Source organism: Ochlerotatus camptorhynchus, unplaced genomic scaffold (assembly GCF_037179485.1).
Source record: "Ochlerotatus camptorhynchus isolate MF236.1 unplaced genomic scaffold, CSIRO-AGI_Acam_v1.1 ptg000754l, whole genome shotgun sequence".
Lineage (NCBI taxonomy): Eukaryota > Metazoa > Arthropoda > Insecta > Diptera > Culicidae > Ochlerotatus > Ochlerotatus camptorhynchus.
Genome location: NW_027041221.1, coordinates 20,309 through 34,429, shown reverse-complemented (window position 1 = coordinate 34,429; position 14,121 = coordinate 20,309). Strand labels below are relative to the sequence as shown.

General features: G+C 39.8%; 1 protein-coding gene across 1 annotated transcript in view; it reads left to right on the top strand.

The window, feature by feature from the left end:
- Positions 1 to 4,435, top strand: part of LOC135714886 (dystrophin, isoforms A/C/F/G/H-like) — a 135,810-nt gene extending 131,375 nt beyond the window's left edge. The window contains exons 8-10 of the mRNA XM_065238300.1: positions 3,777 to 3,869; positions 3,928 to 4,066; positions 4,132 to 4,435. Coding sequence (XP_065094372.1) covers positions 3,777 to 3,869; positions 3,928 to 4,066; positions 4,132 to 4,346 — 447 coding nt within the window. The 3' untranslated portion in view covers positions 4,347 to 4,435. The remainder of the gene's footprint in view (positions 1 to 3,776; positions 3,870 to 3,927; positions 4,067 to 4,131) is intronic.
- The last annotated feature ends 9,686 nt before the right edge of the window (positions 4,436 to 14,121 follow it).

Below are 14,121 nucleotides of genomic sequence, written 5' to 3'. Positions count from 1 at the left end.
ATTCTGCTGAAGTGAGGTTTCACTGAGGGACCCACCAGTGGTAGAGTCGTCAGTTCTTGAATCTCGGTAGATTCTACTTGGCAGATTCTACTCGACAAGGATTGTTCAATGGTTTTGCAGCGGGGACAGAACGGGTTATTTGTGCACCTAACACCCTCAACGATCGAATGCTGCTTAGAGCAGTTGTTGGAACCTGTTGTCCTAAAACAAAACAATTGTAGCATAGCATCGGGGCCGGATAATATGGCCGCGTCTTGACCCGTAGATACCCTATGCTCCGACATCCTGGTATCTTCGATGGTCGCCGTGTTTACCCGTTCAGTACCGTTCCGGCGAGTAATCCGCCGTAAACTCGTCACCTTCTGATCCTTCATGTAGTCCAGTACTTCTTCATCATCGACCTTCATCATCGACCTTCATCATCGACCTTCATCATCTCCCTGCAGTTAATTACGCAACGGACGCTGTATAGGCCCGTGTGCTTTGTAAACTTTACTACGGTACCGTCGTTTAGTTGGGTCATGTTTAGAAGTCGATTGAGTTGCCATTTACTTCTAACTTTCAGGGCATAGGCTTGCCCTTGAGCTTCCGGAAACGCAACTTCAATTTTTCCGTTTATCCATTTCTCTACCGGTGAATGCAGCATGAAAGGATGTTCCGGTAATTTACCGGTAACAGGTTGCAGCTTCAAAACGACAATCTCACCGTGTTCACCATGGGGGTCCATACAATTGGATAACGTTGCTCCGACGTGAGATCCATCTATGTAGCTTGTTGATCCTCCCCCGGTGTCTCCAGGGAGGTGAGTAAAATCCCTATTCAGCTCCATGGCTGGAGGGGAGAGAAAAAACTATCCCTGTGATGATCACTCTTCGGTTGATTAGCACCGCACCACACAGGAAAAAAAAAGCACGCAGTGCGACACTACGCACGACGATGGTTATCGAATCACCACCTCAAATATCTTCGCCTTTCGATAGGCAGTCCGTAATTCACTTTTATCGATCGCAGACTTGAAAGCTTTTTCTTCACGATCTTATGATCGTCAGCAGCGATGGCTGACACGAAGATAGCGTCTCTGTGCTGTTGATGGCACTAATTAAACTATAGTTTTTCCACTGAACGCGTTGCCCTAAGGCCAAAATCCACTGTAGAACGCTTCCCAGGTTGATCGAGAAGTGGACCCGATGTGTCTTACAGCTAATCACTACGAAAAACACTCGCGACGGCGCGATAAATAGAATACGTAAGAAACAGCGTCTGGATGTGACGAATCCGAGCTGTCAAGTGAGGGCCTAATATATTTTTGGTATTGATTCAAATATATTATTCGGTTAATTCAAAGAAAACCTTTTTTTAATCAACAAGCCGGTTGTAGAGTTAATAATATGTGTGTTGATTCTAAAAAACAATTTAGTTGATTAAAAAATATGTTTTGTTGAAATAGTGATACAATATGTTTGAATCAATAACAAAATATATTAGGTCCTGAAACAAAAATCAATTTTTCTGCGTGTAGAGCTTCCTTTTTGAAACCTAGTAGTATTGAGGGCATTCAAGCCAAATGTAACAAATATGTTATGAACTCTCTACAACTCGACATTCAAGGGCCCATCGAGTTATAAAATTATCGAGTTGTAGAATAACAATCCATACAAAATCGCTATAACAGTAGCCATGAAATCAATTTTTACTATTGTTCTATAACTCGATATCGAGTTAGTGGACATCGAGTTGTGGAGTGTTGACAGACTTTTTTTTCCTCTGTTCGGGAAATAAAACCACTGCAACCAGTAATTTGATCTATTGTAGCATATCTCGTGTCCTTAGTTTAATGCATGTCGTATTACTCCATAACTATTGAGAAATGATGAAGTATTCGGTTTTGATATAGTTGTCACTCTTGCCTTCATTGCAAGGAACCGATTCTAACTGAAAGGTCCCGCTATCTATACCCTTCGGAGTATTGAAACACCCTCCAGTCAGTCAAACCGGGTTCCTTAGCAACAAAAATAAGCAAAGACACCGATAATGACCATGCATCAGAACCCTAGTCTTAACCACTTCAAACTAAGGAACAACGAATAGAAGATTATGCATCACATAGATGAAAAAATTCAGACTTTACCTGAAAAAAAACTAATAAAAATTGAAAAACTAAATGACAATATAACCAAAACGACCGAAAAGACAATTGGAAAAAACCTGATCAGAACCGACAGTGACATTAGTACTTCACATCATGATTGGTCAAATAAAGTTAATTTTAGCTGCCAGAAACTACCATTTTCAAATAAACGTTAATTGCAAAATTTGTGAAATTTTGCTTCAAAATCACTTTACAAAGCAAATTGTGCGATTTACAATATTACTGTCTTGAGAAAAGTTGTGTATTTTGATAATAATGAAAACTTTATAGCACACGTCGAATCGATTACTATGAAGTAAAAAAGTTAAAAAAAAAACTGATTTTACTTCTGACAAAAATTCATTTATATCTCGCTAGACTTATGATGTAGATACTTAGCAAAGCTCCATACAATTCATAGTTCTTCAACTTTGCCGAAGACAGCAACGTAATATTATGTGATTACAAAAAGTAAGTTTTTCTAAGTGTAATACTGCCTTAATAAAAATGTATATGCATATTTCGAAAGATGCTGAATGACATTTCAAGAAACTTCTTCAAAGACATCTAAACGCTAAAACATCGGGAAATGTGAGATTTTTTTTCTTTCTTTTTTTTGCATTTGTTCAGAATGGTCCCACTGTGCAACGGCTTTAGCTAAAAATATCGAAAAAAAATATAGAATCAACGTAAGGAAGTGAATATAGGGAAAATGGAAGTAATGTCGGGCTAAATGCCCCTAATACATAAATACAGTAATCGACTAAATTTTCAATAGCGACCAAAAATATCCATTAGTACCGTCCCAATGACGCGTTTATCTAGATAAAATTGATAAATAGCAGATCATTAGAGCCATTTTTCCCTATATGGAAAAAAAAATTAATCAAAACACATCGAGTATAGGTATCGAGGAAAGGTTGTATAGTTTCTAAGGCTCACGTAAACAAATCTGCTGGGTTATTTTTTACGCATTTCTTTTTTAAATTTCCCACAATTGGCGATGTTAAAGTGAACCATATTGAAAATAGTCGCGCGCATGCCTCGATTCATTCCCATATCTCATGCACATGCCTCAGTTCAAAGTCAGATCATTGGGATTTTTGTAAGTGACAAACAAGAGGAAAGTATGTTCACAGACGATTATGATTATTTCCAAACACCTAGATACGCATGCGTAGTATTTATGTTTGTGCTAATATAATAAAGAATACGTAGCAAGGGTAGAAATGTCAATTTGAGTTCAGTTTACAATCACTTAATACATAACACATTTTAAGATTTATTTAGACAAAAGGTAGGGTAGCATACTGCTTCATCGTACCATCAATTCGTATGCCTTTTCCCTGTACATAAGTTTTTTTAAACAAATCACAAATCGCTTAAAGATGTTTTGAAAAGAGTTGCAATGCAAAGCAATGTTGTAAAAGGCGTAATTTCCCTTAGGTAGTCCTTGTTTTATTATTGATATGGTAAAACCATTAGACTGGACTGTTTGTAAACGTAATATGCTAAAAATATCATTGCTTGTATTTTGGAGAGAGCCTAATTATATAGATTGCAAGCAAAGCTAGTTAGCAAGCAGTGATCACTTCAAGCATTTAAAAAAATATATGTTTGTATTGTATTTTTATATTTTTTTAAATAGCGAAAACAAGAGGAAATCAAATTAGTAACCGAGTTGGTGTCGCAATTTAGTCCCGAAGAGAAAGCGGCTGATAGCATGGATATACTGGAGAAGGTAAGTAACTGGTTCAGATGCTCATCATTAGGGAATTATTATGCTTGATTTTTTTCAGGTAACTAAGGAATTGTCCGTACATTGTGATGAGGTCGTTACTGCTCTAGCGGCTTTGAATCGTACCCGCACGTATAATTTAGAAAAGAACATTTGTTTCCAAAATGTGGATAGCACTGCAGGTAAGAGCAACTGTCATGGTAATTATTAATAATCATTTTGCGAGACGTGATTTGATTAATTTTGTTCTGATTGTAAATTTTAGATGCCGAAAGCTACGTACCAGGTTTATTTTATGCGAAAACGCGAGCAAAAGCGGTGGCTGCTGCTTTAACAAATAATTTTGATAAATCTGTTGCACAAATAGTGGACTGGCTGGAAATGGAACGCGAGATGTTGAAAAAACATTGTGTTGTTGTTGCGGACAGTGACATGATATTAGATGCAATAGGCAAACAAAAGGTATGTACTCTTAATTGATTGATTAGCGTTTTAGTAGAATGATTGTATATCTTATTACGTTGTTTTTCCTTTGAATTCTACTACTATTGTATAACTTTCACTATTCACTTTCACTATCGCTATTAAACACCTGTCACAGATACGTATTTCGTTTACTACTTGCAATCTTCTTCAGTGTGTAGTAGAGTGTTTCAGCGTTATATGGAAAAAAGTCAAAGTCTGGAATTTCAAACGCTACCCTCTGGAATGGTAGTTTTGGGGGTCAGAATCACCCTGCCAAAATTTGAAGTCATTTGATTCACGGGAACCCCTCGCTCAAACGGCTTGAAGTTTGTATGGGGAAAATCGACAAAATGTATGGGGGAGCGAGCCACTTTCACATTCGCGGCTCTAGGTGGCGCTGTAGTGAGTAGATTTTCTTCGTGTACAGCTTTGGAGTATTGGGAACATCTTGGCTCAAGACCGGATGTGAATCCGAGTTACCCCCGAAAAGTTATTAGCGTTTCAAACGAACACCACCTGCTTTACTTCTGGGGAGGGCCTAACGCGCTTGTGCAGTTTTTATTTTTACGAACAGGTATACGAATAGCAATGTTTGCATAGGTATAACTTTTTTGTTTAACCATGAAATTGGTTGAAATTTTCACAGTGAGTAGAAAATTGTTCGAAATTATGGTCTACTAAAAATTGGAACAGATTGGCCAAGTGGTTCCGGGTTTATTCCGGGTTTCCGAGAGGCCATCGGGGGGAGAAAAGGTACCAGTCGTCTAGAACAAGGTGGTGCTGAAAATCCACAGCAACAGGCATCTATGGGTAGTGCTGATTAATATTTTAACAAAATCAACCCATAACCTGGTTCTAAATACTGAGCGTCCACCGGAAGGCCTTCCGATGACCCGGATCAACGTTAATCTGGATTATTATGTATTTTTTTTATCAAAGTAGGCCTTGATTATTCTCTGCAACTATATGAAATGTAGTAAATTAATGATTTTAGATATATAAGCGTTTCAATGGCTCCAAGTGGTCACCAGATGATCCGCCGGAAGATCCGAAACATCCTTAAAATTTAGTGCTACATAAATTCGATCAAAGTAGGCCTTGATTTTTCCATGCAACAATGAGAAATGTTGTAAAATGGTGATTTTTGATATGTTATCTGTTCAATGGCTCCGAGTTATCACCAGATGGTCCGCTGGTAGATACGGAACATCAGTAAAATTGATTGCTGTGTTAATTTGATCAAAGTAGGCCTTGATTTTCCTCCGCAATTATATGGAGTATAGTAAAATGGTGCTGGTCGTTGGATCCAAGGGGTCTCCAGATGACCCACCGGAAGATCCGAAACATCCGTAAAATTTATTGCTGCGCAAATTTGATCAAAGTAGGCCTTGATTTTGCTCTGCAACAATGTGAAATGTAGTAGAATGCTGATTTTTGATATGTTAGCTGTTCAATGGCTCCGAGTTATCACCAGATGGTCCGCTGGTAGATACGGAACATCCGTAAAATTGATTGCTGTGTAAATTTGATCAAAGTAGGCCTTGATTTTCCTCCGCAATTATAAGGAATACAGTAAAATGGTGATTTCTGAAATATTAGCTGGTCATTGGCTCCAAATGGTCACCAGATGACCCACCGAAAGATCTGGAACATCCGTAAAATTGGTTGCTAAGTAAATTTCATCAAAGTAGGTCTTGATTTTTCATTGCAACTGTATATAATGTAGTAAAATTATGATTTTTTTATATATTAGCTGTTCACTTGGCAAGTGGCTCGCCGCAAGATCCGGAACATCCGTAAAATGTATTGCTGCGTAAATTTGATTAATGTAGGCCTTGATTTTGCTCTGCAACTACGTGAAATGTAGTAAAATGGTGATTTTTGTTATATTAGCTGTTCAATTGTTCCGAGTGGTCACGACATAACCGCTGGAAGATCCGGAAAATCTGATAAATTTATTGCTGTGTAAATTTGATCAAAGTAGGCCTTGATGTTACTCTGCAACTATGTGGAGTGTAGTAAAATTGTGATTTTAGATACATTAGCCGTTCAATGGCTCTGAGTATTCACCAGATGGTCCGTGAGAAGATCCGGAACATCCGTAAAATTGATTTATGTGTAAATTTTATCAAAGCGGGCCTTGCTTGTTCCCTACAACTAAATGGAATGTAGTAAAATGGTGATTTTTTTATATATTCGCTGATCATTGGCTTCGAGTTATCACCAGCTGGTCCAGAAAATACGGAACATCCGTAAAATTTATTGCTGCTTAGCCATTGAACAGCTAACATATCAAAAATCAGCATTCTACTACATTTCACATTGTTGCAGAGCAAAATCACGGCCTACTTTGATCAAATTTGCGCAGCAATAAATTTTACGGATCTTTCGGATCTTCCGGTGGGTCATCTGGTGACCACTTGGATCGAACGACCAGCACCATTTTACTATACTCCATATAATTGCGGAGGAAAATCAAGGTCTACTTTGATCAAATTTACACAGCAATCAATTTTAGGGATGTTCCGTATCTACTAGCGGACCATCTGGTGATAACTCGGAGCCATTGAACAGCTAACATATCAAAAATCACCATTTTACAACATTTCTCATTGTTGCAGGGAAAAATCAAGGCCTACTTTGATCGAATTTATGTAGCACTAAATTTTAAGGATGTTTCGGATCTTCCGGCGGATCATCTGGTGACCACTTGGAGCCATTGAAACGCTTATATATCTAAAATCATTAATTTACTACATTTCATATAGTTGCAGAGAATAATCAAGGCCTACTTTGATAAAAAAAATACATAATAATCCAGATTAAGGTTGATCCGGGTCATCGGAAGGCCTTCCGGTGGACGCTCAGTATATAGAACCAGGTTATGGGTTGATTTTGTTAAAATATTAATCAGCACTACCCATAGATGCCTGTTGCTGTGGATTTTCAGCACCACCTTGTTCTAGACGACTGGTACCTTTTCTCCCCCCGATGGCCTCTCGGAAACCCGGAATAAAACCGGAACCACTTGGCCAATCTGTTCCAATTTTTAGTAGACCATAATTTCGAACATTTTTCTACTCACTGTGAAAATTTCAACCAACTTCATGGTTAAACAAAAAAGTTATACCTATGCAAACATTGCTATTCGTATACCTGTTCGTAAAAATAAAAAACTGCACAAGCGCGTTAGGCCCTCCCCAGAAGTAAAGCAGGTGGTGTTCGTTTGAAACGCTAATAACTTTTCGGGGGTAACTCGGATTCACATCCGGTCTTCAGCCAAGATGTTCCCAATACTCCAAAGGTGCTACATTTTGTTCACGAAGAAAATCTACTCACTACAGCGCCACCTAGAGCCGCGAATGTGAAAGTGGCTCGCTCCCCCATACATTTTGTCAATTTTCCCCATACAAACTTCAAGCCGTTTGAGCGAGGGGTTCCCGTGAACCAAATCACTTCAAATTTTGGCAGGATGTTTCTGACCCCCAAAACTACCATTCCAGAGGGTAGCGTTTGAAATCCCAGATTTGACCTATTTTGAAACACTCTAGTGTGTAGTCATAGTTACTGAACTCTATGACTAGACACTGAAAAAGTTTGCAAGTAGTAAATGGTGATAGTTAAAATGAAAAAAATTAATTGTGAAAGTGGATAATGATAGTGATACAATAATAGTAGAATTGAAAGGAAAATTAACGTAATAAAATGTAAGTATATACTGCCTATAAACGCATATCAGTCCCATATGGATTCTCGTTAATGCTGAGATAACAACGGTATCGACTATCAATTGGCATCTACTTTCATATTATGTGATAAAACTACGGACTTTGATCATGAAAAATGTGAAAACAACATCATGCCAGTTTGCCCCATAAAAAAATTATCGCATATCAGCCCCATCTTGAAATGCAATCGTCCAGAGGATAAGGTTACAGTGCTGCTTTTTGAATTACCATATGTTTGCTAATATAACAAAACATTCATTTCAGCTGATTTTAACTTGAAAAAATTACCAATAAATTCACTCTGATTATTAAAATATTTGCATGCAATTGCACTTTGTAGCTTCAACTTAATTTTGTTCAACGCTTCACTGAAACAAATACCATAGTTCGGAATACTATTTTGCAGAAAACACTTATTTTCAGTATAACTACGCTTAATACAGTTAACCATGATTTCAGTATAGTTGACTATAAATATTCAAATTTACTACCATTCTGTCAAAACTACTATGCTTACTCAAACGGCATAGTAGTTTTGATAGAAAAAAAATAATAAAATTAAATGAATTTCGTTTCTGCAAAAATTATTGGTGGGAGTTTTTAATTTAAACCATCAACATAGTATTTTTGCCAATGGATTTTTGTTTCTTTTTCCATATGGGACTGATTTGCGATTATGGACAGTGTACCGTCAGTGACAGTCTATAACTAAAGCACAAAACATAAGTTCACTCTAATGATAAGATTGGAATTCAGAAACCTATCGTACGAACGTAACTTTGTAAACTTTTTGCATACGCTCACAAGCTCTGTTGTGGCGAGGTCGTATTTTTCGATAATATCGATATCGGCCTCTAGCCGGCGCCGGTGGTGTAGTGGTAAGCGTGACTGCTTTCTAACACCCCAATGGGTCTGGGTTCAATCCCAGCCGAGGTTGGTGGGATTTTTCTGAGGCATAAAAATCTCTGGTCACGTCTTCCTTCGGAAGGGAGGTAAAGCCGTTGGTCCCGGCCCATGTGTGTTGTGAATGGTTGCGATATCCTATGCAGGTGTGGAAGCTGCCTTCCTGCACATTCGATTGTCGTCAATGGATGGCAATCGATGTCCGTCGGTGATTGGCACTAGATTGCGGAACAGAGACCGACGTTAAAAAAGGAAAGAAAAAAAAAAAGATATCGGCCTCTGAAAATATCGATATCATTTCGATATCGGATGTTGAGTATCGATCCTATATATAATATTCAATAGAAAATACATTAGACATATTTCATTTCCTTCCAACATCATAATGCATTTGGTAAATCAAAAACATCGTAGCAAAAATATTCTGTCCACTTTTCGAGGCTACTTTGTTCAAAATTATCCGTGTTTTCGAAAACAAACGCTCCCAAGGGGTCGAGGTTGTAATATTTGATAGTAGTATCAGAGCCACTTGGAACAAACATGGAAACGTACTCTTCTTACGGCGATTTGCGCAATGGGATTTCTAATGATTTTAATTTAGTTCACTTCAAGTCTAATTAAGAACCTTAAGGCCTTAGAAAAAGCTAGTCTTTTTTTCTACACAGCAAAAAAATAATTTTGATATCACGTCAAAGTGGATGCACTACAATCATGTCGAAAATATGGTGTAATATTACTTGCTAAAAAGGACAAAATTATCATTAATACAATGCATGAACTGACATTACGCTGCTTTTACTGCATTTGTTTATTTATGTGGTCATAAAAATTACATGAAATTTTCGACATGATTGTAGTGCATCCACTTTGATGTGATATCAAAATTATTTTTTTGCTGTGTATATTCACTTTACGCTTTCAAATAACTTCAGGTGTAGAAGGATATTTAAAGGATTCAGAGAAGCAATTCTTTTACATGGCTCCTTGTTCTCGATACGGCTTATTTCGTCTCCCAAAATGTCATGTTGAACTTCTTTGATGATTACATCCATCGATCCTCGTAATTCAGGAACTGTGAGCATGCTTGGCATACACAGTTGTGGTTACGAACTGCTCATTTGCTAATAACTTTGCACACAGTTAACGAAACATAGTTCTGTTTGAAGCAGTAGATAGAATAGAGTTTAGGTTTGTTATAGATACGTAAACAAAAGTAGATTTTAATTCTAATAATAAATTGTATTTGTTTTTGCGTTGCAAAAATGAAGTGAGAAATGCTCACTACACATCTCGGACTTTGAGTGTAAAATTCATTGGTGTTGATTCAAATGTTACGATTTACCTACTCTTTGCATATCTATTGTAAACTATGATCCTAATATATCAGTTGCTTTAAATAAAAACAAATTTCAACAACTGAGTGAAAAGTTATTAACAAATGAGCAGTTGGTGTGTACAACTGTGCATGCCAAGCATGACTGTGAGGTGACACTTCAAGTTACGAAGACTCGAGTCCTTGATTTTACAGTTTGAGATGAAACACCGTACATATGCTTCCGAAAGGAGCTGAACTTGGCAAAAACGGGAAGATTATCACCATTGTATGCGGTTGCAGAAACGAAGGTTGTCAATTTCAATTCCGGCATTTTTTCATCTGATAGCTGATTTGGTTGTTCAGTTTCGTAGTTTGCGGATGGTAGAAAAAGGGGACCCTTCCACCACAATTCATTGGATATCAAGACTTTGGGCAGCGATCCTCTTGACACAATATCCGCTGTGTTCTCCTTGGTAGGGACATATTTCCAGGTGTAGCCTTTGGATTCAGTGATGATCTCAGCAACTCGGTTCCGTGCAAATACTTGGAGTGAGCTTAATGGCTTGCGTAGCCAAGCCAGTACTATCTGGCTGTCAGACCAGAGAGTAACATCGTCAAATTTCATCTTCATCGAATCAATCACCTTCACAACCAATCGGGACAACAGTCGGGCCGCTAACAACTCCTTCCGAGGAATACTCAATTCAGCTATTGGGGCGACCTTTGATTTGCTACACAAGAGTCGCAACTTGGCTCTGCCATCAAGAAAAACATTCCTCACATACACAATTGCACCGTACACAGAAATCGAGGCATCAGAGAGTGGATTTCCATAGCAACGGTGTTTGAAAGAATGACACGTCGAGGAATTTTCATCTCACACATTTGCGGCAGAGCATCGCGAAACTTCAACCAAGAAAGCAGAAGTTCTCCTTCAAGATTTTCGTCCCAAGAAAAACCAGCGGTCCACAATTCCTGCATAAAGATCTTTGCTACCACAACGACGGGAGAGACTAAACCCAATGGATCAAATAGCCTCCCAACCTCCGAAAATACCTTTCGCTTGGTGTATGTTTCAGGCACTTCGGCTGGGATCTACGTTACGAACAGGTTAGCCAGGTTAACCAGGTTAGCCCCAAGGTCTTGATTACTTCGCTGGTGGTAGTATAATCCAAGCGCACTAACTTCTCTCGATTTTCCTCAGGTATTTGATTCAGTAATTCCGGACAGTTTGAGCTCCACTTGTGGATAGGAAAACCACCAAGTTGGAGTAATTCTTGCAGCTGGCGCTGCGCTTCTACAGCTTCTTCTACACTGTCAGCTTCAGAGAGGATGTCATCGACATAACAGTCTTCAATGAGAATCTTGGACGCAAGAGGAAATCGGTTACCTTCGTCGTTGCACAACTGAACCAGGCATCTGGTGGCAAGGAAAGGCGCTGAAGCTGTTCCGTACGTTACGGTTAGCAGCTCCAGAACTCGTAGTCGTTGGTTGGGTTACATCCGCCAAAAAATCCGTTGGAATTGAGTATGGCCCAAAGCAATCAATATCTTCCGATACATTTTTGCTATATCAGCGGTGAATACTACGACGGTATGTGAAAACGAAGAATAATGCTTAACAAATCACTCTGAACAACGCCTCCGACTTGAAGTAGCTCGTTTAGAGACTTGGCTGACGGACTAGGCTTGGCCGAAGCGTCGAACACCACTCTTAGCTTCGTCGTCGAACTAGTTGGCCGTAAGCCTTGAGAAGGAACATCGTTTGCTTTATCGACTTCATGGCAATGACCCAATGCTTCGCACTCAGCAATAAACTCAGAGTACAGTTTCTTCAGGGTGGGATCCGTCTTGAACCGTCTCTCGAGCATTAGGAAACGACGAAGTGCAACGGATCTCTTGTCCTCAAGCAATGCAATATCTTTTCGGAAGGGGAGTGAAACCATGTAACGCCCAGTTGACGTCCGACGATGTGTTGAACGGAAAATCTCCTCCCACATATTTAACTCTGTTTCCTCCATCACTGAATGTGAAATATCCTCAACTTCCCAGAACCGACTTATCGTCTCACTTAGGGAATCAAGCGAAATAGGGCGGGCTACTACGGTATCAGCAGCATCGTTGTTGATTTCTCCAGCGAAGACCCAACCGAGATGGGTTTCATGGAGCTCAGGAAGACCATCGGCTAGGTGAATCTGACCAGACTTCAGCAACGTGAAAATTTTGAAGCGCCGATTAGCATGTCGATTTTATCAGGCACGTGGAATGTAGGATCTGCCAATTGAACTCTGGCAGGAATTGGCCACGATGAAACATCTATTTTAACGGAAGGGATGGTACCGGTTTCCCTTGGTACCACAAGGCATTCCATATCAGTGGAGAAATTGGAACACCTGGACTGGATCGTCACTGTCAGTTTCTCTCTTACGTAGATCTTTGCTCCGCCTATTCCGGTAACTGGCACGTTCACTGGCTCTTCAAACGGTTGGCGATCGTCTCGGACAAAAAACATACTTGGGAGCCACTATCCATCAATGCCCGGTAAGAAACTAACTGACCATCAGCACTCTCAAGATTCACGATAGCAGTTAGCAGCATCTCGGTCTTCGCGGTTTGAGAATGGTTGCAGGAACAGGATGTGTTGGCACTTGTTGACGGAACGATTTTGGGAATAGCGTCCTTGGAAGAGTCCTTCTTAGGGAGGGTTTCGGTCTCAAGGGTTTTCGTGAGGGATTCTTCAATCCTTGGCACAGTGGCCAAGTCGGAGGCAGTTGAAACAAATTCTCAATTGCTTCACCTTGTTTATGCGCTCTGGGATAGGCAATTTGGTAAAAATGGGACACTCAAAATGGCGGTGGTTTTCATGATAAAATTTACATTGACTCGCAGAATTAGAGGATGTGACAGTGTGTGCCGTCTGATACACAGGTTTTGCATTGGAATGTTTGAACTGAGGCTCTTTCGCCACAACAGGATGACGAGAATGTTGGAAACGCTCAAGAATTTGGCACTCACCTTTTAAGAACACCAACGTATCCTCGTACTTGGGTAACTCACCATGTTTTTGCTTACGTTCCGACAGCTGTAGGGTGTGATCGTCCAAACGGGAGGTTAATAGTTTCGTAATGATGACCCCGGATAGTTCGTCTACTGCCAGACCCTGGTACTCCAGTCCTGCGACGTGACGCTCACATGATTTCGTTAACTCCAACAGATCCTTGAAAATGCTCTTCATCATCGGTTTCAACTGGATCAATCCATCGACGTGAGTGTCCACTATGACACGCTTGTTTTCGAACTGTTCTCTCAACTGTCTCCATACTTGATGGAAATTGTTGTCTTGAATCATCTTGGCATTTATGAGACCAGCTGCGTCACCCACCAAAGATTTGTCAAGGTAATGCAGCTTGACGGCATCGAAATCACCACTTTTCACGACCAAATCCTCAAACATGGCTTTGAGTTTGGGCCAATTCTCCACACGACCATCGAAAGAAGGTATCGGTGCTTTGAGGGGATGATGCTGCACGACTACTTGGGCTGCTCCACTAGGAATAGCAACCACAGGAGCAGGCTTGGCAAAATACTCCATCAGACGCTCTAGGCGATCGAGCGCTTCCGTGTGCAGAACGTCGAATTCGTCTAGTTTGTCATCTTGCTCTTCCATTTTTGCCGGTGGAGTTCTGGCAATCACTTCACGGTGGGCTTCAGTGTACTCGGTGTAATGCATTTGAGGCATTCCACGAAGGTTCGCAAATCGATCCTGACCGATCATTTCCAATTACGCTGAAACTTTGCACAGTTGTTCCTTTTTAGTAAAGGCGCCATTTTGTGCTCTCAGTTTT